A 25,240-nucleotide genomic window follows, 5' to 3' on the forward strand; every position below is an offset into this window, starting at 1 on the left:
TTGCCTTTAAAATATGTCTGTTTTTTATGATCTCTTAGTTTTTAACATTTAAAGAATTAGAAATAGACTATGCTATTTTAGCAAACCTATCTGAGATTTGAAATAAAATATTCACAGCAGAGCATAAATTGACTGATTTTCCTTGATTGGCCCATTCCAATATTCTTTAAAAATCCTGGATGTGCAAAAACTAATAGTGATCTTTGCTGATGATTGAACACCTCTCTTTTCCAGGGGTGGGCACATCCCCTGCTTCTGATGTATTTTTAATTATAGTTATGCTTGGCCATGAGCCAGGGAAAGCTCTAAGTAACTCTTATGGATCATTGTGTAGTGACCAAAGCGTGGTCTCTAGACCCAACGTAGCATCACTCTCTTTCTTTCCCACGAAGCAGCAACAGAGACTCACGGCTGAGTGGATCCATGTGTGATCTAGAGAACCACCTTCCACTTCTGCAGATCCTAAAATGTCAGGAACAGGAGGCAGATAATCTGTCTCCCTTGCTAAGATGCCCTAAAGATCTCCCTACATTTCTGCAGAGTGTACGTGCCCCGGAGTTGTTTCTACTTTTCTCCCTCTTTAACTGGGCTTGCAAGACGATATCGTGCTCTGTGTCTGGGAAACTGTGTTGTGTTGAAATGATTATTGGTTATTTCCCGACAGAGAGCTTGAGTTCTGAACTTTGATGAATGTTATCTTGTTTGGTGTTAAAACTTGACTTATTTGTTATTTGCCCGACAGAAGATGTTTAAAGGAAAACAAGGAGAATAAGGATCAAGTCTCACAGAATTGCAGGGAACATGAGGAATTTCTGGCTTAACTTCATGACTGCTTAGATCCAGGGAAGAAGAATGAAAAGGCATCAGATGAAGATTTAATTCTAAAGGTATTTGTATGAAGATTAAAAAGACTATACATTCAGTGGTCATTCTGAAGTGTGCCATAAAGGAAGAGCTGTGGTTGAGTCTGGGGGTGCAGGAGAACAGGGCAGGAGCCCTAGTACAGCATTAATTGACTGCGTGACCTGGGAAAAACCGTATCACCTCTCTGAGCCTCAATTCCAAGATCCTTTCTAGCATTATTTGAGATTAATTATTCTCCAGAAGGAATTGATTGTTTTGTCTAAAATGTATTTAGCTTGCCAAATACAACGAATTATTCATTTTAATGATTTGTTTTAGGAAGATTTTTGTTTGTTTTAGTTACAGATAGAAACACATACACACTCACAACCGAAACCAAAACCAGCTGTGTGTCATTTTGGGGATACTTTTTGAGCATAAGGTTAAGATTATCTCTAAAGTACTTTTTGATTTTACACTAAAGCCAAATAAATAAAAATCCTACTTTAATGGTAGGTTGCCATTGAGATGGAAATTAATTATATCACCACCTGGACTGTAGTGATTCATTAGAGAGCGTGAAGCTATTTGAATGGACACCATATCTTTGCTCATTTATAAACCTTTCATATCCTTGCTTCCTGATAGATTTCCATGCAGCCATTCTTTTTTTTTAAAAATATTTATTTATTTATTTAAATGGAAGTCTAGTTGATTTACACTGTTGTGTTAGTTTCAGGTGTACAGCAAAGTGGTTCACATACACATGATTCAGTAATATATATATATGTATTATATATAGATAGTCTTTTTCAGATTCTTTTCCCGTATAAGTTATTATAAATGTTTGAGTATAGCTCCCTGTGCTATGAAGTAGGTTCTTGTTGGTTGTCTATTTTATATATAGTAGTGTGTATATGTTAGGCTCAGACTCCTAAGTTATCCCTCCCCCCCTTCCCCCTTTGGTTACCATAAGTTTGTTCTCTATGTCTGTGGGTCTATTTCTATTTTGTACATAAGTTCATTTGGATAATTTTTGTTTAGATTCCACTTATAAGCGATAGCCTATGATATTTTTCTTTCTCTGTCTGGCTTACATCACTTAGTATCATAATCTCTAAGTCCATCCATGTTGCTGCAAATGACATTATTTCATTCTTTTCTATGGCTGAGTATTATTCCATTGTGTATATATACTGCATCTTCTTTATCCATTCATCTGTTGATGGACATTTAGGTTGCTTCCATGTCTTGGCTATTGTAAACAGCACTGCAGTGACCACTGGGGATGCAGCCATTGTTTTTTAAATACATGGACTCCTGTATTTTTTTAAAATTAATTAATTAATTTATTTTTGGCTGTGTTGGGTCTTTGTTTCTGTGCGAGGGCTTTCTCTAGTTGTGGCAAGCGGGGGCCACCCTTCATCGCGGTGCGCGGGTCTCACTATTGTGGCCTCTCTTGTTGTGGAGCATAGGCTCCAGACGCGCAGGCTCAGTAGTTGTGGCTCACGGGCCTAGTTGCTCTGCGGCATGTGAAATCTTCCCAGACCAGGGCTTGAACCCGTGTCCCCTGCATTGGCAGGCAGATTCTCAACCACTGCGCCACCAGGGAAGCCCGATGCAGCCATTCTTAAAGGCCTCCCCTCAGTGGGTTATTAGTAAGCCTCCCACGTGAACTCTGTGAGAGCTGCGAAATGGAACACTTTGCTTCAGGAAGTTCCACCTCACTCATGGGTTTTGGTTGCTCAGGCCTGGGCTCTGTCTGATACCCTCAAGGTGCTGGATTCAGCTCCCCCCGTAACATGTGACCAGGAGCCTGGCGATAAAAGTCCACTTCACATTGTAGTTGGGGGGTTATCTTTAAAGCCAAGTGGTGGGGAAAAGAAAAGGAAATTAAGAAGCTCCTTCTTTCAGGTACCCTTTCCCTCATCAGAGACAATCTCCAGGTGCTAATCTGGGCGTTAATACTGTATTAATCTTGCCTTTTTATATTCTGTACTTCGAATGCTTTGACATCTGGGGCCTTGCTGACCCAGGAAAGACTGGGTCCCAGGATTAGCCAATTCCTAGTAAATGAGTCTCCTGGGTGCACAGCTTTCATAAGCAAACCAACCAATACACAGCCCATACCCCAGCCACTTCCTCTATCAGGCTTTTATACTCTGGCCACTATCCAACTGATCACCCCCGGGTCAGGTGGCAGACAACTAGAGATGGCTCCTACCCTCCAGAACCCACTGAAATTACTCAAACTAGCTTGCTTACCCTGCCTCACCCATTCCTTCCTGTGGAAAACATGTTTTCCCCTGGCTCTCTCTGTCTCCTGACCAGCCCTGGTGCTCCCTGGGCGGCCCTGCATGGCACGGTGTGCCCCTTCCTCTCAGAAACTGTGAGTAACACAGTTTCAGTGTCTCCTGATCCATTGGCCTCACCATACCTGAATGATGATATAACCTATATTTTTAAACAGATCCTGAGACCCTAGAGTTTTAACATCCCAATCACCTGAGGAGGTCCCTGTCTTAAAAAAAAAAAAAACCAACAATCTCCCTGGCCAAGAGCAAAAAGGCTACTGTCTTGAACACTCACTAGGTGTTACCCTGAGAAGGTGAACAAAACCACTGCAATTTCAAAGCCATTCCCTTACTTTTAAGGCCCTTATAACCACATGTACACACACACTCTAAGGAAACAGTAGAAAAGAAGGGATTCCTTATTTGGCATTCATTCATCCATTTCCCATACGTTTAGTGAGTGATTACAGTATGCTGGACACTGTTCTGGGTGCTGGGATACAGCAGTGAATGAGACAAGACTGAGTCTGTGCCCTCCTAGGGCTTCCATTGTTGTGGTTAAAGATGCTGAGGAAATAAACAAATATCCAGTATTATCCCATGTAGTAAAAGGTGCAAAGAAGAAAAACAAATCAGGATATGGGGAAAGAGAATGAAGCAGGTTAGAGGCATGGGATGCTACTTTAGGTAGGCCGGCCGAGGAGTGCCCCTCTGAGATGGGACCTTGAAAAGGCTGTTGGAGAGGAAGTATACAAATATGAGGAAAAGCGTTCACGAGAGAGGGAATAGCACTGAGTCAGGAGCAGGGCACCATGTTGGCAAATTGCTGAGGCTAAAAGATATGTCACTTCCCCTGATTGTCCTAACACAAATGCTGACCCTGTCATGAGGAGTTTCGGGTCTTTTGACAGGCATCCTTGAGCTGTCTGCGTGGCTGTTTCCCAGGGGCCAAGGAGGCTGGTTGGTTTTATTTTCCCTCCTTATAAATCATACAAGTCTTATTCTCCCAGCCAACCACTCGAATACATTGTTTGAGCATGTTATTCAGGATTTTTCTATGCTTATATTAATAAGAAGGATTTTCTTTTTGAAAAAGAGAGTCCTGCTTTCTTCTCTGTATGTCCCCACCTTGTGCCAGGTAACGCCTTGCAGGCAGTTGGTGCCAGTGGATGTGGGCTGAATAGAACGCCTTGCTTCCTTGCCTGCCGTAACTGTAGGCACATCACCGCCCCTTGAGTATTTCGCAGCCAGGGGCTCGTTGATGCTTGTTCTGTCTGGAAGCTTTTGGCTGAACTCTCATCCTTGTTGCCTTGTGATTAATTTACCTTTTGATTTACCTTTTGATTAATTTTAATTTGACCACTGGGTCTGCACATAACAAGAGCATTTAGGGGCTGCCTTTGAAAAAGTTATCTTTTGAGTGGATGGAGGGATAGCTCTTTCCCTGTTGTCATGTGATAATGAGATCATTGGGGTTTATAGATCAGAATTGCTTAGAGTGGTATGAAATTATTAGTTTTTACGGGACAGCTGTAATTGCTTTCTCTTCAGCTTGGAGAGCTGTGCAAGGAAAACGCATTCGTGAAAGGACAAATCGTTACTCTTGAAGAGACTAAAAATGTCCATGAGATGGAGGCAAAAGCTAGCAGAGAAACAATCATGAGGCTGCTTCAGAAGTAAACAGAGAGCAGAAAGAAGCTGCCTCCTGCGTGGAAGAGAAAGAGAAGCTGAACCAGGTACAGTACGTGGAGCGTGTGTGTGCATCTGGGATCATGTTTATGAAGCAGAAATTGAAAACCAGATGTGGATGAGCACACTGGTGTTACTGACTGCAGTTTCAAAGGCTCCTCTCAGCAGGAGGTCTGGGGCACCATGGGAGTCAGTGACCTGATCTGGCCACAGGGATACAGTTTTTTTCTAATTAGAAAAAAGAAATACAGAACACTTAAAAGGAAAAAGTTTGTAGCTAATACGTCTTATTTGGTTAAACTGTAAGGATTACAAAAAATTTAAATTAATTTTTGAACAAATAGGTAATGCATTCACAAGATACAAAATTCTAAATGGACACAGGGGAATGTGATGAGAAGTTATCCCCCAATCCCTTCCCCCCAGCCACCGAGCTGGTCTCTCTAGAGGCAACCTGTTAACAATTGCTTATATACCTTTCTAGAAATATTCTACCTATATATATGCATATGTTTATTATTATTTATTTTTAACACAAATGACAACATACTCTGCACCTCTATGTTTTTCTTTTTATTTACTTTTTAAAAAATTGGTAAGACACTACACACTATTATACACAAGGCTGCTATGAATAATCTGTCAGTTCTCATATGTGAGACTATATCAGCAAGACAAAAATCCTAGAAGTAGACTTGCTGGGTCAAAGGATATGGGGTTTGTAATTTTGAGAGATATTGCCAAAGGGAAGTGACTCTTAATTCCAAACTTTTATTTATCCAATGAATTGCTTTACCTTTTAAATTAGCTGGAGCCTGTTTGAGCATGGGAATTAATACAGTATTTTTTAACACTATATAATCCTTTAATTATATTTAAAAAATTTTGTGTCAAGGAAACTAATCATGGGATTAATAATAACAATTAATTTCCAAAAGCAAAAGTGAGCTAGTGCAATCAGTTAATAAAATACGTAGGAGAAAGTTGAAGAGTAAAGGAGATGGAGTTTAAAATTAAGGAATGACTAATGCTGAAAAAGAGAGGCTCCATGAAGGGTGAAGGTTCAGTGGTGTCCCACAGGCTGTGACGGGGGTTCTGGAGTTGGCGGGATGCAGTAGAAGGAGCCATCTTTGTGGGATCATCTCTTAGGTCTTCCAGGTCTACAGTGACTTCACTGCCAAGCTGAGGTAATATGAGAAGTTGGAATATGAAAGTGATCCACAGTAATGATAATAGTTTCTATTTCCCCCCAGTTCTCTGTATCAAAAGCCCTTCTTACCACTGGATTTCTTCTTCTGTCACATTAACTTTGTGAAATGAGTAAAAATTTTATCCCTGTTATCAAGTCACTTCAATCATTTGAGCACCTTGTCTTAGTCTGCTTCGGCTATTATAATAAAATGCCATACACTGGGTGGCTTAAAAAACAGACATTTATTTCTCGTAGTTCTGGAGGCTGGGAGGTAATGACATTTAGTGACCTCATCTAAATGTAATTACCTCTCAGTGGTCCCATCTCCAGACACCATCACGTTGGATGCTAGGGCTTCAACATATGAATTTTGAGCGGACACAATTCAAATAACTCAATTATTTTTCTCCAAATTTTTCTTACAGAAATTTTCAAACATGTATAGACAGGAATACAATGAACATCCATTTATTAGCCACCCAAATGCAACAGTTGTTAGCATTTTGCTGTATTTGCTTTATTACTTTGTATACACACACACACACACACACACACACACAAAATAGGTTTAGACATCGTATGTATTGTTTCTGACTACAGCAGCATATATATTCTAAGAATAAGGACATTACCGTACATAATCACAATACCATTATCACATCTACAAGTCAACAATAATGCCACAATATCATCCTTGGAGGTTATCAGACCCACACGTTTTTTGTACTTCTTAAGAGGTGGAATTTAATCCCCCTCCCCTTGTGGGCTGGATGAATTGACTCACTTCCAGTGAGTGGAATATGTCAGAAGTGGTGGGATCTCACTTATGAGATTGGGTTATGAAAACACTGTGGCTTTTGTTTTAGATACACTCTCTTGAATTCCCTTGCATCGTTGCTTTTGAGGAACACCAGCTGTCATGTGGTGGGGCCCTCAGGTAGCCAGTTGCCTGGCCCAGGTGCCCAGGAACCGAGGCCTATCAGCTACCATGTGAGTGAGCTTGGAAGTGAATTCCTCCTTCAGATGATCTTGAGGTGACAGTAGCCCTGGTCAACAGCTTGACTAGAACCTTCTGAGAGACCTTGAGTCAGAAACACCCAGCTAAGTCAGTCCCAGATTTCTGGCCCATAGTGCTGTGAGATAATAAATGTTTGTTGTGTTAAGCCACTAAGTTTGGGCTAATTTGTTACACAGCAATAGCTAATCAATAACCATCTAATATTGACATTCAAATTTCATCATTTTCTACAAGAATGTCTTTTATAGCTGTTTTCTTCCCCAAATTGGGGCTCAACCTAGGTTCATTCATTGCATTTATTTGTTATGTTTAGCCTTTTATAGTTTTTCAAAAAATATCATTGACTTATACAGAGTACAGAGCAGTGGTCTGATTGTTTCTTCAAGATGTTACTTAACTTGCTCATCTATGCCCTATACACTTAAAGTTGGATCTAGGGGCTGTATTGGTTTCAGGTTAAACCTTTTTTAAAAATAATTAATTAATTTATTTTTGGCTGCGTTGGGCCTTCGTTGCTGCACATGGGCTTTCTCTAGCTGCGGCGAGCGGGGGCTACTCTTTGTTGTGGTGAGTGGGCTTCTCATCGCGGTGGCTTCTCTTGTTGCAGAGCACAGGCTCTAGGCACGCGGGCTTCAGTAGTTGTGGCTTGCGGGCTCTAGAGCGCAGGCTCAGTAGTTGTGGCGCACGGGCTTAGTTGCTCTGTGGCATGTGGGATCTTCCCGGACCAGGGATTGAACCTGTGTCCCCTGCATTGGTAGGCGGATTCTTAACCACTGTGCCACCAGGGAAGTCCCCAGGTTAAACCTTTCTGGCAAGAATATTTCAAAGCAGAAGTTGTATACTTCATATTGCATTGCATTAGAAGCAGATAGTGTTAGATTTTTCTATTGTTGCTGAAACTAAGTTTGATTGCCCAGATCTTTAGTGTAAAGGTACATTTTTTTTCCTTCAGTTAAGTAAGGTATCTGTGGGGTGATCATTGGCAGGTTATTTCTGTTCTGCATCAAGTTGACCTAGTGATGTTATCATCCATCGATTCTTTTCTGGATTAACTTACATCAGGGGTGGCAAAGTGATAATATTCTAATTTCATCCTTCCTTCTACTTATTAGTTGACATTCTTACGTAAAGAAAAGCTTTTTGTTTTCTTACCTTTTATTTTCAATTCTATGGACACATGGATTTTTATTTATTGACACTTACTATATTATAATCAATTATTCTCCTTTTGGCTTTCCAATCCTCCATGTTTGGCCAGGACGAGTCCCTACAAGATGGTCTCTGTGACCTTATAACCTGACTCCTTTAGTCTTTCAATGCTTCCTTGCCTTTTGACAGAAGATGATATCTTAGGCTCACTTACAATTTTCAGACCACAGCACTAAAAGCAGCCTTCTCTATGGAGCTTTGGCTCCTTTTACTGGGGAATGGTGCTTAGAAACCAAGATTCAGGCTTCAGGTGTGCTCATTGCTATTGGGGTATCATTGCTTTCAGTGAGTGGACAGAGCTAGAAATACTTTTTTTAGTAATAAATTAATACTGGTATTTTTAATTAAAAGTAATATTCTAGAGTTAATTAGAATATTAATTTTAATTAAAATTAATTAATTTTAAAAATAAAAATTTAAAATTAATTAATTTATTAATAAATTAATATCTTTTAACTTTATATTAGTATCTTTTGGATATTACCAATAATATTTACTCATTTGATTTGTCTTACAATATACATAAAATTATTTCAAAATTACACTTTCAATATGCCACCTATAAGTAAACCTTCTTAGTGAAGTTTAAGACTCTCAGACTTTTTATGTTAGTACTATCAGCAATCATTAGTATAATAGTCACCATTTATTAATCACTTGCCATTAACATAGTCATTTTGCTAAGTGCTCAGAGAGGTTATATACTTTGCTCAAGTATGCACAGCTATTAACTGGCAAAGTGACTTGAACCCTGGTCATTATGTTGTTGTGCTTTTATCAGTAATCCCCTTTGCATGTATATTCACAGCTACTTCCTCCATACAAGTCTGGTGCCAAATACTATTTGTCAGTGGAACAATAAAAATAAGTAGCTATGCAAATTTCCTCAGTGAATGAATGATTTTAATTTGATTATAGATAGTAGTTATCAAATTATCAAGCCTTGAAAATTATGAAGAATGAGTTTGTCTATAAAAGTGCGTTTCTGGAGATGAGCAGTAGGAAATGACAATGTATTGCAAAAGCACATTAAAAATACAAAACTTATTCCTCTTTTATATGTGTCTTTACTTGTAAATGACTGATGATGCAATGTTGTTCAGACTTGTGAAACACATTCACTTTGGGATCAAGTTCCTGCCAAAATAATACAAATTATTAAAAAAATATGGGCAGTTAAAAACTTGAGGTCTTTAATAAAGTGCTCATTCATGGGATTATGACTTCAAAGATTTACTACTGAAAAACACTGTCAAGTGGTTTTACTGACACATTAATGGTCTCAGGAAGAGTTTTCATAATGCTTTCTAAAGCTCTGTTTTTGAGGTTGGAAACTTACTTTATTAATAAAGTCCAGAATGACTGCAGAGGTAGAAGTATCCACGGGGCTGAGGTGCTGTTTCTACCAAACTCAGCTTTTCTTATTATCTTAATGATTTTTTTAAGTTACTTTATGAAAATTCCCAAATAAAAATCCAGGTGATTTATTATACATATGGATAATATATTATTTGACAATCTTTAATAGTTTAAATTGCAGTACGTTTTAAAAACTTTTATAGATTGGCACCTTTTGTTGTTGTTGTTGTCGTCTCGAAATAATCTAATGCTGAGAAAAGTAGTCATTTTATCTACATTAGCCACACACGTTTCCTATAGACCAGACGTTTCAATCAGTGAATCAGAAATTAAACTTACATAATGGATTTAAAACAGCTTATTTTCCGTCACACTTCACATTTTCCTTAATTCTAGTGGCCAGAATTGAAGCTAGGAGAAAGAATATTGGTTTTGGAGTCAGCAGGCTTGGTTTGGAAGGATGTCCCTTCTGCTTTCTTGGTTTGTTGTCTACAGCAGAGTGTGTAAGAGGGGAGAGGATAAGAGAGACACACTGAGCAGGGTGGCTCAGAGGCGAGGCTCTTGGGTTTTTAATATAGGCTCCAGAATCATTTGGCTGTGTGATCTGAGGCATATGACTTTACCTCTTTGAACTTCAGTTTCTTGTATGTAAAATGGGAAAATAATTTAAGGATCTACCTCTTACAGTTATCGTTAGGATTGAATGATGTAATCTACATATGGTACTCAAGACAAGCCCAGCACATAATTGATGCTCAGTGTTTTAATTTCCTTTTCCTAGTTATTTACTTTTATCTAAGGATTAAAATAAATGTATGGTTATTTTAAGAGTACAGACATATGGAAAGAGTTCCTGGAAATGAGAAATTATCAGACAGGATAAATTACTAAAGAAGTTAAAGATCTCTTTAAAATCATAGAATCACAATGTTGGAAGTGACCCTAAGGTCTTTTAGAATCTAGATCATCAAACTCTCTATTTGAAATAAGAATCATCTCTAAAATGTCCCTGTCTAGCTAGTACCCAGCCTTCCCTTGAACTCCTCCAGAGGCAGGGAACTCACCGGAGGTCCACTTCCTCTGTGCAGTCTTAATTGTTTGACAGTTCTTCACTGTAGCAAGTCAGGATCAAAATCCCTATAATTCACGTCCTCCTCCTGGTTCTCTCTTTTTTTCCAGTTTTATGGAGATATAATCGCTATACAGTACTGTATAATTTTAAGGTGTAGAGCATAATGGTTTGACTTACATACACCGTGAAATGATGACACAGTAAGTTTAGTGAACATCCATCATCTCGTATAGATAAAAAATTAAAGAAATAGAAAATTTTTTCCTTGTGATGAGAACTCTTAGGATTTACTCTCTTAACAACTGTCCCGTATAACATACGGCAGCGTTCATTATACTTATCATGTTGTACATCACATCCCTAGGATTTATTTGTCTTTTAAGTGGGAGTTTGTACCTTTTGACTGCCTTCATCCAATTCCCCCTTCCCCTACCTCCCACCCCTTGTAACCGATGAGTTTGTTTGTTTTTGAAGTATATTTGTCCTACAACACTATGTTCGTTCCTGTTATGCAACATAGTGATTTGATATTTCTGTACATTTCAAAATGATCATCATGGTAAGTCTATTTACTGTCAGTCACAATAAAAGGATATTACGTAATTATTGATTATATTCCCCAATGTACATTTCATACCCATGACTCACTTATTTTGCAGCTGGAAGTTTGTACATCTTAGTCTCCCTCACCTACTTCTTTCCTTCCCTCATCCCCCTACCCTCTGGCAACCACCTGTGTGTTCTCTGTATCTATGACTCCATTTCTGTTTTGTTATGTCTGTTCATTTGTTTTTTATTGCACATATAAATTGCACATATAAATGGAATCACACAGTGATTCTGTGTCTTTCTCTGTCTGACTTATTTCACTTAGCATAACACCCTCTAGGTCCATCCATGTTGTTGCAAATGGCAAGATTTCATTCTTTTTTTATAGCTGAGTTTATAGCTGAGTTATATACATTCTTATAGCTGAGTTTATAGCTGAGTTATATATATATATATAATGCTGCAAGGAACATAGGGGTGCATATATCTTTTCTAATTAGTATTTTCATTTTCTTTGGATAAATATCCAGGAGTGGAATTGCTGGATGATATGGTTGTTCAATTTTAATTTTTTTGAGGAATCTCCATATTGTTTTCCACAGAGGCTGCACCAATTTACATTCCACCAACTGTGAACAAGGGTTTCCTTTTCTCCACATCCTCACCAACACTTGCTATTTGTTTTCTTGTTGATAATAACTGTACTGACTGGTGAGAAGTAATCTCTCATTGTGGTTTTGATTTTCAGTAGTGATGTTGAGCATCTTTTCTTGGATCTTTGGTCATCTGTATGTCTATTTGGAAAAATGTCTATTCAGGCCCTCTGCCCATTTTTCAATCTAGTTGTTCTCTTTTTTTTTTTTTTTTTTTTTGCGTTACGCAGGCCTCTCAGTGCCGTGGCCTCTCCCGTTGCAGAGCACAGGCTCTGGACGCGCAGGCTCAGTGGCCATGGCTCACGAGCCCAGCCGCTCCGCGGCATGTGGGATCCTCCCGGACCAGGGCACGAACCCGCGTCCCCTGCATCGGCAGGCAGACTCCCAACCACTGTGCCACTGTGCCAAAAGGGAAGCCCTTTCTTTTTTTTTTTCCTGATGTTGAGTTGTATCAGTTCTTCGTATATTTTGGCTTTTAACCTGTTAAAAGATTTATTGTTTGCAGATATCTTCTTCCATTCAATAGGCTGCCTTTTCATTTTGTTGATAGTTTCCTTTGCTGTGCAACAGCTTTTTAGTTTGATGTAGTCCCATTTGTTTATTTTTGATTTTGTTTCCCTTGCCTGAGGAGACAGGTCCAAAAAAATATTACTAAGACTGATGTCAAAGAGCACATAGCCTATGTTTTTTTTCTGGAAGTTTTATGGTTTCAGGTCTTACATTTAAGTTTTTAATCCATTTTGAATTCTTGTGTATGGTGTGAGGAAGTAGTCCAGTTTGACTCTTTTGCATGTAGCTGTCCAGTTTTTCCAACGCCATTTATTAAAGAGGCTGTCTTTTTCCCACAGTATATTTTTGCCTCATTTGTTGTAGATTAATTGCCCATATAAATGTGAGTTTATTTCTGGGATCTCTATTCCATTGATATACATGTCTGTTTTTGTGCCAGTACCACACAGTTTTGATTACTGTAGCTTTGTGTAATAGTTTGAAACCAGGGAGCATGAGGCCTCCAGCTTTTTCTTCTTTCTGAAGAAGGTTTTGACTATTTGAGGTCTTTTGTGTTTCCATACAAATTTTAGAATTATTTGTTCTAGTTCTGTGAAAAATAACTTTGGTATTTTGATAGATATTGCATTGAATTTGTAGATTGCCTTGGGTAGTATGGTCATTTTAACAATATTAATTATTTCAGTCCATGAGCATGGTATATTTTTTTTATCTGTTTCTGTCATCTTTAGTTTCTTTCATCAGTGTCTTATAATCTTCTGAATACAGGTCTTTTACCTCCTTAGATTTATTTCTAGATATTCTGTTCTTTTCGATGTGATTGTAAATGGGATAGTTTTCTTGATTTCTCTTCCCAATAGTTCATTGTTAGTATATAGAAATGCAACAGATTTTTGCATATTAATTTTGTATCCTACAACTTTACTGAATCCATTGATGAGTTCCAGTAGTTTTTTGGTGGCATCTTTAGGATTTTCTGTGTATAGTATTATGTCATCTGCAAACATGACAGTTTTGCTTCTGCCTTCACAATTTGGATTCTTTTTATTTCTTTTGCTTGTCTGATTGTTGTGGCTAAGACTTCCAATACTATGTTGAGTAAAAGTGGCAAGAGTGGGCATCTTTATCTTGTTCCAGATCCTAGAGGAAATGCTTTCAGATTTTCACCATTGAGTATGATGTTAGCTGTGGGCTTGTCATATGTATGGCCTTTATTATGTTGAGGTATGTTCCCTCTATGCCCACTCTCTGGAGAGTTTTTTTTTTTTTTATTATCAGAAATGGATGTTGAATTCTGTCAAAATCTTTTTCTGCATCTACTGAGATGATCATATGATTTTTATTTTTCAATATATTAATGTAGTATATAACACTGATGGATTTGGAGATGTTGAAACATCCTTGCGTCCCTGGGATAAATCCCTCTTGATCATGGGTATGATCCTTTTAATGTATTGTTAAAATTGATTTGCCAATTTATTGTTGACGATTTTTGCATCTATGGTTATCAGTGGTATTAGCCTGTAATTTTCTTTTTAGTGATTCTTTGTCTGGTTTTGGTATCAGGATAATACGTGGCCTTGTGGAATGAGTTTGGAAGTGTTCCTTCCTTTGCAATTTTTTGAAACAATTTGAGAAGGATAGGTGTTAGCTCTTCTCTAAATGTTTGGTAGAATTCACCTATGAAGCCATCTGATCCTGGAATTTTGTTTGTTGGAAGTTTTAAAATTACTGATTCAATTTTATTACTGATGTTTGGTCTGTTCATATTTTCTGTTTCTTCCTGATTCAGTCTTGGAAGATTGTATGTTTCTAGGGATTGGTGCTGGCTGAGTGGCCCAGGGTGTCCCAGAGCTGGTGTTGGCTCCTTTGTGTGTGGGCTGGGTCCTGACATGGCAGGTTCCTGGGTTGCAGTGGTCCTGGGTCTGTTGTCTGCCTGCTTGTGGGTGGGGTTGGTTCCTGGGGTGGCTGACTGAGGGGCCCAAGGTATCTCAGAGCTGGTGTTGGCCTCTTAGTGGCTGTGGCCAAGTAATGTCAGCTGGCTGCTGGTCTTGGGGGTTCCAGGGCTAGTGCAGGTGCACAGGTGGGTGGAGCCTGGTCCTGGGCATTCTGGTGGGTGGGCTAGTGGATTTTGGGGTTCTAAGGAAGCCAGCCAGCCTACTAGTGGTGCTGTATCCCTTCCCAGCTAGCTACTTGGCCTGAGGCATCCCAGTACTGGTGCCAACAGGATGGTGGGTAGGTCTGGGTCCTGGCGCTCATAAGCTAGAGGAGCTCGCTATTCTAAAATGGTGAGTAATTAAAATGAAAATAAACCCTAAACTAATATCTGCTCATATTATAAAAGATTAAAAATGTTCATAAGGCTCCAAAGTAAAATTAAAAATCATCTCTCCTTCCACTTCTAGCCTCAAACTCTTGTTTGAACCTCTGATATTACCATTAAGACTTTAAAACAATACATTTCTGTTCCTGATTCAACAACCTGATATAGTATTTTTAGATGTTCTGCTATGATATATGATGAATTTAATGCCTCCTACTTTTTACTCCCATCGTTCTGCATTCCAGTTTTTATTTTATTATTGTATTTACCTTGTCAAGGTTTGTAATATTTTCATTCTGTTCTGTAACTATAATTAAGTTTTCAATGCTTTGTCTTTAGGTTCATTCAACACATTTAAAGTAAATTAAAACAGAATTTAAAATAACATGACTGCATAAATATTTTTATTATGGGTCTAATCCTAGCATGTGATGCAGAACTCATTCCATTTTGACAATGTCCCTCTTAAAATTTCAGCTGGGAACTGTCCATGGTCCTCCAGGCACAGTCTGACCAGTTCAGGGCAGAGCGTTTTGCAGTACTGAAGCGAAGCCCAGGAACACACTGGCCTCATGGACAGTTAAACTTATTGTTAACTTGTATCGGGTTTGTCAATAATGGGAATTTCAAATTTAAGTTGAATTCTTATTATTTTCCAAGGTTGATTATGCCACTGGGACAGCTCAGATTTGGGAAAGGTCTTCCTCATTTTGAAGTAAAATGTTACTCTGCAGCTTCCACTCTAATAGATCATGGAATTACAGGGCCAAAGGATATTGTGCATATTACATGTTTTAGATATTTATATCAAAATTATACCTATTCACACTTCCACCAGCAATGTATGAGAGGACATGTTTGGGGGAATTTCTGAGTTTATTTGTTAATGTTAACTGTAGTAGGTAGAAATAACCAACGAATTTTTAATTTTATGAAATCTGTCTAGGGTTGGATGAATTAAGCTCAAGCCAGAGGTTTTCTACCCTGATGATAATTAGTCATTTTAGTTTTGAGAGGCAGTTTGATCTCAGGCATATCCAAATCCATAGGATGGTTAGCAACATTGTAATAGGAATCAATTGTGTTTTAAAAACACAAACCTTTGAATGATTTCATTACTTAATGCATTTAATTGGGAAATTAAATTGAACACCTTGATCTTATTATTTACAAATGTTTTTGTTAAAAGTAATTGTGAAGGGGTCATTATACTTTGTTGCATTAGTAGCACTGAATCTAAAGATTTGTTAATTTAAAAATTTTTTAAAGTGATCCCTGTCACTGTCTTGATAGGGTCTGTGCTCATTTGCCTGTGCGATTTCTTCTGTGGAGGTCAGCCCTGATTTTGCTCTCAGGGAGCTACTTGTTTCTTGTTCTGTGTGTCAGCGTGCTCTGACAGCAGTCCCGAGGTCCTGGCCGGCGACACCAATGTCACATTACTTCAGTGTATCCTTGAGGTAGCCATGCAACAAGACTCGACTCTAGCCGCTGTCTCCCAATAGCTCTACAAGTAATTGCATTTTCAGTCTGAGGACATCTGTTTCCAGCAGATCGGCCGCGTGCCTCTGAATTCTGAAGCGCTTAATCAGAGCACTGGGGGAGCAGGTCCCCAAGGCCTTGTCGCTGGCTCCCGAGTCTGCATTTCATACGAGAAACAGCATATAGTTCTGTGGGCTGAAATGTGTCCAGAAAAAAAAAATCTGACCTGCTGCCATGTGCCACTATATTCTATGACCACAAAAGAATTTTCTGATTTTTATTAGACGTAAGCATTGGTGCTTTGGATTTGTTAAAGAAGACTGTTTTGACCCTGGTCTCTAAGGCAGTGAGAAAACAGCCTGATATTGGGGTGGAAAAAATGCCTCATAGCTGAAATATTTTAATGGTGTTTATTGGTCTCCTGCTGTAAGCTGCTGATTGATTAGTTTATTCCAAACTGACAGTAAGTCTATAGTACTCAAGTGTCTGATATATTTTTTGTGTATTTTTAGGATCTTTTGTAAATTCCTGGTTAAAAATGTCTCTCCATTGGTCATGGAAACTCCCCTCTTTTGCATTAGGGACTTTCTTTCAATGTAAAAGTTAATATGTAATTTCCTATCAAGTTTTAGAACTCTGAGGGGATTAGGATTAATTTTCATCCCTGCATCATCGAATTTAGGACCTCAGTTTTCTAACCACACATTAGATGGTAGTTTCTGAGTAATACATGGGCCCAATTTATTATCGCCAAGGCGGATACTGGTTACTCTAATTGAGCAGCTACTGTATTACTATCTGAAAAGAAATCTGTAAAGTGTTAAAATATTGTATCTGTGATAAAGTGTACATAATTTAATTAGCAGTAATAATGGGACTTCTCTGCACAGACGACTGGTTTGGAAAGGCAGTGGGGAAATGGAGCTGGTGCCAGGACCTGGAGAAGCAAAGCATTTCACAAACTAGTTTCTATAATTAGTTTAGTTATTACATCTCAGAAAGGGGCAGCTTTCTCTAACTACCTACATCCACTGGATGACTTTTCATTCAAATTGATGCCCAAGACTTCCTTGATTTTAAAAAAAAATCACCAGGAAAAAAAAAGGAAGATATTCTCTTTCTTTTTTTTAAAATAAAAGGTAGGAGGTAGCATTTCAAGTAACATTTTTCCTGTCTTCAAGCTCTAATGCAAAAGGGATGATTGCATTTTAACTAGGAGCCTGAAATGTCAACTGGCCAGTTTAGACGTAGAATCTGTTATTTGACGATATGGTTTCTTTTTAGTTATTTTTGCCCCTAACATACTATTTTAAATAAAAACCAAAAATATGATGCCATTTACCTAGACTACAGTATTATAGCAGTGCTGGCCACAAGTGTTTTTTTTTTTTTTTAAATGAATTTTAAAGATATCCTTTTTATGCCTCTTTGGACCATTCTACATATAGTAAATAGAAGTAGGTGTACTGGTAACATTCTCAATGCCCTTTATTTTTACAAACCTAATCATACATATCATATTCTTTGAAATTATTCTTCTCAGTATGGTACTCTGTCTCCCTCTAACTTTTAATCCTCCCACCCACCAAATGGCTACTCCTTTCTATTTCCTTTCTTCAGGTCCTATCAGTATCGGTTTTATTTTTATGAGACAGGGGGATACACAGTCAATGAATATTGAAAGAAAGATTTTACTCTCCTTTTTTTTTTTTGGTATGCGGGCCTCTCACTGTTGTGGCCTCTCCCGTTGCGGAGCACAGGCTCCGGACGCGCAGGCTCAGCGGCCATGGCTCACGGGCCCAGCCGCTCCGCAGCATGTGGGATCTTCCCGGACCGGGGCACGAACCCGTGTCCCCTGCATCGGCAGGCGGACTCTCAACCACTGCACCACCAGGGAAGCCCTACTCTCCTTTATACAATGATTTTTTATGATAATTCTACCTGTTATTTAAAATAGTTTTAAGGGGAGACATCTTCATTCAAATAACTTTTAGTGACTTATTAGGACTCTGAGGGTTTACTGTTTACTCAACATCAATTTCCATTTATACCAAACTTAAGGACACATAGGCCTGTAAACATATTCTATATATGGATCGAATCTAGTAGTATGTTAGCCAATGATTTGTTTTTATTAACTCTTTCCAGAGGTCCACATAGAAAAGGCTTATATGTCAGTTTCCTTCTTTTTTTTTCTAGCCCTGATTTTATATCCCTTCTCTTTTTCAGACATCTAAATTTACCTAACATAGCTTTACAATTGAACAACTTTATGAAGAGAGGATAGGGCACCTAAAATTAAAAATGGAATGAGCATTTAACCCTAACTGCTTGAACTTATTAGCAAGCAAGGTAAATGAGAAGCAAATGCAGGTTCCCCTCCTTAGCTGATAATGCTACTGTCCTCACTTTCCGAAATTATTTTAGGACTTGCTCAGTGCTGTAGAGGAGAAAGAAGCTCTTGAAGGGGAAGTTAAGATCCTCCAGGAAAGGCTGCTTGCTGGCCAGCGGGTCTGGGATGCCTCAAAGCAGGAGCTGAACCTCTTGAAGAGAAGCCCTCTGGAGTTGGAGAAGAGTTTGAAGGCCAGTGTGGCTGCAGCCACAGCCTCGCAGAGCGAGTACTCCTCATTTAGGGAGAAAATTGCAGCCCTCCTGAGGAGCAGCTCGGGCACGCTTAGGCCCACGGAGGATGCCATTCTGGAGAGGATTCGAGAAATGGGCGACCGGGAAGAGAGCGGGAAACGGGTGAGTGGGCGATGGCTGCGTACAGGCTTCTTAAGGACAGTCAGATCCTTCATTCAGCATACTCAGTGAGTGAGTGGGTTGTCTGAGTTAGTCAAAAGTAGCATTTAAATGTGGTTGTACTACTTTCAATTATATATTATAGTCCCGAAGCCTGACCACATGCTACCATGCGGGTTCTGGACTCAGAGCTCCCCGGGCTGAATCTTGGTCTCTACTGCACACTCACTTGCTCCAGATGGGACCTTGGGCAGGTTCCTGAGAGGACAGCCTCTGAGATTTTGTTTCCTGGCCTGCTGTACGGGAACAGCCCAGGGTCCACACCCCTTGTCTGCAAACCTTGGAGCCTGCTGTGGTTTTGAATTCAGAATTTTTCAGTGTTTAGGAAGGTAAAATTGTCCCCAGAAAGGTAATGGAGAAAGCACCCTTCCATATTCCTCCTCAGCGGGGTCTGGGACAGCACCCCATAATCACCACATTCATCTTCTGTGGCAAAAGCTGTGAGCAGCTCTGCTGCGTGGGACCCACCAAGACTGTGAATAGCCTCGGTCACTTCAGGTCAGGGTTTGTTGCCAAATCCTGTTAGGTCAAGCTTTGCTAGCAAATAACTTTTGGAAAAAAACCGTCAGCTTTCAGATCCTTTTGGATTTTGCAATTGTAGATAAGAGTTCCTGGACCTGCAACTGTATCTGCCTCTTCAGGTTGTTGTTTGTTGTAAGCATTAAATGAAAAAAAATCGTTAGGAAGTCCTTAACACACTGTCTGGCAAATAGCAATACTAAACATTAACTATTGCTGCCCTGGCCCCTCCTCCCCTTCTCGCCTCCTTTTCCTGATGTGTTGGTACCTGGAACAGTCTTTCAGGGGACCTATTTAACAAGTGGATTTAAAAATGGTTGAAATCACACATATGATTGAAGCTTGCTTAATTTTGTTACCTTATTTATACTATTAGCAAGTCTCATTTTCTATAAAGCTTTGCTTAGCTGAGTTAATTTCAGCCCACACTCTGTTTAAACTATCCTCAAATCCAGATTATTGAAGTCCTAATTAATGAGGTTTTAAGGTAAATAATATCCAAATTCTATGTATGATTCCATTAGGAACTATTTCTTCTATTGAGTTCATTTTTTTGCTTGAAAGGAGAAAATGCACTTTTCCTCCTTTTAATGATCCTAAAAAACTCAAAGTGATCACTAACTCAAAGTTCGGGGCTGCATTTGTAAATTTCCTTTAGTGATGAAACTTCTTTTAAAAAATAAATTTATTTATTTATTTATTTTTGGCTGCGTTGGGTCTTCGTTGTGGTGCGCGGGCTTCTCACTGCAGTGGCTTCTCTTGTTGCGGAGCACAGGCTCAAGGTGCACAGGCTTCAGTATTTGCAGCACGTGGGCTCAGTGATAGTGGCTCGTGGACCCTAGAGCGCGTGGGCTTCAGTAGTTGTGGTGCACGGGCTTAGTTTCTCCATGGCATGTGGGATCTTCCTGGACCAGGGGTTGAACCTGTGTCCCCTGCATTGGCAGGTGGATTCTTAACCACTGCGCCACCAGGGAAGTCCCGATAAAACATTTTTAATTCCCTTTAAAACTGCAAAATTCACATGTACTCCAGGAGCAGCCCTAGTGACTCCTTTGTTCAAGTGTAGGATTCTCTGTGGATATAAAATGTTCACCCCTGTAACATGTGTGGGTCTCTGAGAGTGACTCAGTTTATCTTGTGATGCAGTACACATATAGGTCCTGGATTGGGGAAGGGAATTATTTACAGGACTGGGAAAAACTTCAAGTGACTTACCTTGAATAGTAATAGACGTACTCCAACAGCTAATGGATCTTTGCCATTTCATTTTATTGCTTCCCTCTTCTATTTTCCCAAATGTTTTCCTAAAACTATTTTAATTCCAGCATGTGAAACATGGCATAAAGTTGTCAGCATGAAGTATATGTTTATTTTCTAAAGCAAAATGATGTAAATTGGTTAAGCTGGATATGCCTTCTCCCTCTCCTCATAAAAATGAGAATGATTCAGTGTTTTTAGTGCCTTTGTCCGCCTTTCCTACCCTGTAATTTTTTTCAGTAGCTGCTCTCACTATTTAGAAGCCTGAAATCAAGCATATAGCTGGCACCTTGTGTGACTCCTCTTCAAGTAAAATCAGGAGAAAATGGATTCCATATATTGTCTTAGAAATGTTCCTGAAGAATGGGAGCTTTGCAGTTTGATGAATCTGTTTGTTGAGGAGGCTGCAACGCCCTGCCAGCTGCCGTGGATAAACACACAGTCCACTCTTGAGTAATACCCTTGTGCTCAGGGCCTGGCAAATTCTCCCCTTCACCGTGACTCCTACTTACTGAACATTGCTTTTCTTGTTTACCTCTTCGCTCTTCATTTTCACTCTCCTCTAGTTGCAGTTCGGGGTAGAACTCAGGACACGACCCACACTTTTTCAGTAAGTCATTTCTACTTGTTCCATGCTCTTCTGATTATAACAAAATCTAATTTTCTTTTTAAATGCTTTACTATATCTTAGAGCAGGGTATCTCAGCTGTTGACATGTTCTGAGCTGGATAATCCTTTGTTGTAAAGGCCATTCTGTGTATTGTACGATGTTTAGCAGCATCTCCAGCTTCTACCCACTAGATACCGATAGTACCTCCTCTTCTCCCCAGTTTGTGACAAGCAAAGATGTCTCTAGACATTGCAAAATGTCCCTGGGGCTGGGGGGTGGGCGGTGAAATTGTCCCTAGTTGAAAACCACTCTCTTAGAGGAATGTTCTACTGTCGGGTTCCCAGGAATTCTAAATGAGTATTTCGATGTTATGCAGCCTGAAATTTCAGGACACTCGTAAAAGGTGTTTTTGAAATAATGGTTTCTTACACAATGACAGGAAGCTGTGACGTTTTCAGATTTTAGTTTAGAATCTTGAGGCAAAGTGTTTTTTTGTTTGTTTTTTAACTTTTAGATGTTTCCAAACTGGCTAGTCACCTGGCTGAGAATTGATCTGTACAGAGAGGACAGGACCATGAGGGATTTCCATGTCGTCTCCTTCATTATAGACAAATTAGTACAACCTTACAAAAATTTATCTAGACAGCTCGTCTGTTCTGCTTTAGAGCACACACAAGGCTGTACATCCTCCACTGGAGCTTTTCCAGTCTGGTGTGGGAGCTCTGGGGAAGCAATCCGATGCCATAAAGGACCTGAGATGTTTCTGCAACTCCCACACTCCCCCTTCTGATCTCATCATTCTGCTCTGTTCTTAATCCTCCAATATCCTAAACCAAACGTTTGCCCAGAAGCTTCAAGTAGACTTCCTTTGACATTTAATTGTCCAGTATTATGTTCTATAGTCACTCCTGGCTACAAGGGCATCTGGGAAAGTACACAGATAGAGATTTCAGCTCTCCCAGCCTCTATAGTGTATTAATTTCCTAGAATGGCCATGACAAAGTACCACTACCTGGGTGGCTTAAACAACAGAAATGTATTGTCTCACAGTTCTGGAGGCTTGAAGTCCAAAGTTAAGGTGTTGGAATTGGTGTCTTCTGAGTGCCGCAGGGGAGAACCTGTTTCGCACCTCTCACCTGGCTTCTGTAGCCTCAGGTATTCCTTGGCTTATGGACCATGATCTCTCTGTGTCTTCACATAATTTTCCTTCTACTTGTGTGTCTCTCTTTCCAAATTTCCTCTTTTAATAAGGACACCAGTCCTATTGGATTAGGGCCCATCCTCAAAACCTCATTTTAACTTGATTATCTCTGTAAAGATTCTGTTTCCAAATAAGGTCACATTCTGAGGCACCAGGGGACTTCCCGCATCTCTTTTGGGGTGACCCAATTCAAGTCATAATAAAAGTTGACATACACAACTTTTATTATGTATGTCATACTTTTATTGTGTATGACAGGTGTAGGGCTAGCCTGTCCATAAAGTTGGCCATACCTACTGACAAGAAGGAAGGATAATTTGATTGGTTCCTGATAACTTATTTTTTGTATTTCTTAAGTGAAAATCTAGTTTCAGTAATCAGAAGAGAATTGTCCATGTCCAAAAGGCACTGGCCCTTAAGTGACCTGAGTGGCTCTCTCTTCAGTTTTGAGCTCTCGTGTTTCCATTGGGTTTAATCTTAGGGCAAAAGTTGCCTCTCTGGAAAAATCAACAACTACTTGTCCTTGGGAAGTAAATTAATTCTGTTAGGGCATTATGACTTCACTTCCAAAATCCAAGCTGCTTGTTTTTGAAGTATGGTTTATTTCAGGGCCTTCTTTTTGTTTTTAAAAAATTGAGATATGTATTCTTTATTACAATCCACCCCCTCTTCCCTGCCCTATTCCATGTATCTCTAGTGTTGAAATCCCTGGCACATCTTGTGCCACAGAGTATCAGGGATATATTAACAAATGGTACTAAGAAAAAGGAGGAGAAAAAAAAAAAGGAAAGAAAATCACATTTCTTGGTGTGAGAAACACAACAGAACTTTACAGTTTCGATGGGACACGTATTTTCACCCCGGCATTGGCATTTGGTGTTCCCAAGAACTGAGTCAGATTGGAATGTTAATTTATTTGAATAAAAATATGTAAATTTAACTTTGAAAAGACTTGGTGGTATCATATTCATGGAGATCTAGGTAAGCGTATGCAGGTAAGTTCTGTGGTGCATAGAATATAGGGAAGTTCATAGCTGTTTGCTCCTCTCTGGACGCCAGAATCTTGGCAGGGAGGTTGGGTAGGTTCTGCACTGGTCAGCCATCCTGGTGTTTTTAAAAGTTACACTCTGCTGAGTCTGCAGGTTCCATGGAACGCTTTCAGGTCCACCCAGGGTGAGGATGCAGGAGGGACCCCCTCAGCTCTGATTCAACACATTTATTCCTTATTTGTCTTTACCAGAAAGACTTCTAGTTGAAAAACAGGCTCTATGGGCTGAAAAGAGTTTGAGAAACACGATATAACATAATTCCTGAAAGGCTCCATAAACTAAAAAAAGCAAAGGACTGAGTGAACCCACATACTGGAGGAGTAATACTGATGATAAAAGTGGATGCAGCTAAGAATAGAACTACCATACGACCAAGCAATCTCACTACTGGGCATATACCCTGAGAAAACCATAATTCAAAAAGAGTCATGTACCACAATGTTCATTGCAGCTCTATTTACAATAGCCAGGGCATGGAAGCAACCTCAGTGTCCATCATCGGATGAATGGATAAAGAAGATATGGCACATATATACAATGGAATATTACTCAGCCATAAAAAGAAATGAAATTGAGTTATTTGTAGTGAGGTGGATGGACCTAAAGACTGTCATACAGAGTGAAGTAAGTCAGAAAGAGAAAAACAAATACTGTATGCTAACACATATATATGGAATCTAAAAAAAAAAGTTCTGAAGAACCTAGGGGCAGGACAGGAATAAAGACGCAGACGTAGAGAATGGACTTGATGACACGGGGAGGGGAAGTGTAAGCTGCGACGAAGTGAGAGAGTGGCATGGACATGTATGCACTACCAAATGTAAAATAGATAGCTAGTGGGAATCAGCCACATAGCACAGGGAGATCAGCTTGGTGCTTTGTGACCACCTAGAGGTGTGGGATAGGGAGAGTGGGAGGGAGACACAAGAGGGAGGAGATATGGGGATATATGTATACGTATAGCTGATTCACTTTGTTATAAAGCAGAAACTAACACACCATTGTAAAGCAATTATACTCCAATAAAGATGTTAATAAAAAAAAAGTGGATGCAATATGTTGAACTTCAGTTGGGTATGGGATACCGGGCTACTCGGATTATCTAATTTAGCTCAGCTGCTCATCATGCAAAGTCTATGAGTTTCAGAGAGGTTAATTTCTTGCTTCAGTTAACACACTGGTAAGTGGTAGAGTGAGAACTTGAAATCAGGACTGTCTGACTTTAAAGTCCCTGTTCCACAGTCTGGTCTACATCAGGTGTCTGCTTCTTCCTTCAGGGTCATTATCACTCTCTGAGTCTAGTTACTGCACTTGCTCAAGGTCATTACTGATTGATTTCCATTGAAGACTTTGCTCTCCTCTGGTAAGGTCTGCAGCGTGTTGACTGTGGCTAAGTGATCACACAGTTTTCCATCTCTCCAGCTGAGATTTTCTGCATCTGTTAGCTCTTTGGTTTCATTCTCTTTGGCAGGTGAACTGTGAGATAGGAGAACTGTGGAAGGATCTTCAGGTGGAAAGACTTACTTTCTACTGGGAGTCCAGTGTGAAACCACATTTTCAGTTTCACAGAAACGTGTCATCCCTTGTACAACATAGTATCATTAGACAGCCC

The 25,240-nt window shown here is 39.5% G+C and overlaps 1 protein-coding gene across 1 annotated transcript in view; it reads left to right on the forward strand.

Annotated features, from left to right (window-relative positions):
• Nucleotides 1-25,240, forward strand: part of CCDC170 (coiled-coil domain containing 170) — an 86,569-nt gene that overhangs the window by 37,358 nt on the left and 23,971 nt on the right. The window contains 5 exon segments of the mRNA XM_079939130.1: nucleotides 743-818; nucleotides 822-887; nucleotides 4,689-4,800; nucleotides 4,803-4,873; nucleotides 18,618-18,935. Coding sequence (XP_079795256.1) covers nucleotides 743-818; nucleotides 822-887; nucleotides 4,689-4,800; nucleotides 4,803-4,873; nucleotides 18,618-18,935 — 643 coding nt within the window.

This window comes from Stenella coeruleoalba (assembly GCF_951394435.1).
Source record: "Stenella coeruleoalba genome assembly, chromosome: 12".
NCBI lineage: Eukaryota > Metazoa > Chordata > Mammalia > Artiodactyla > Delphinidae > Stenella > Stenella coeruleoalba.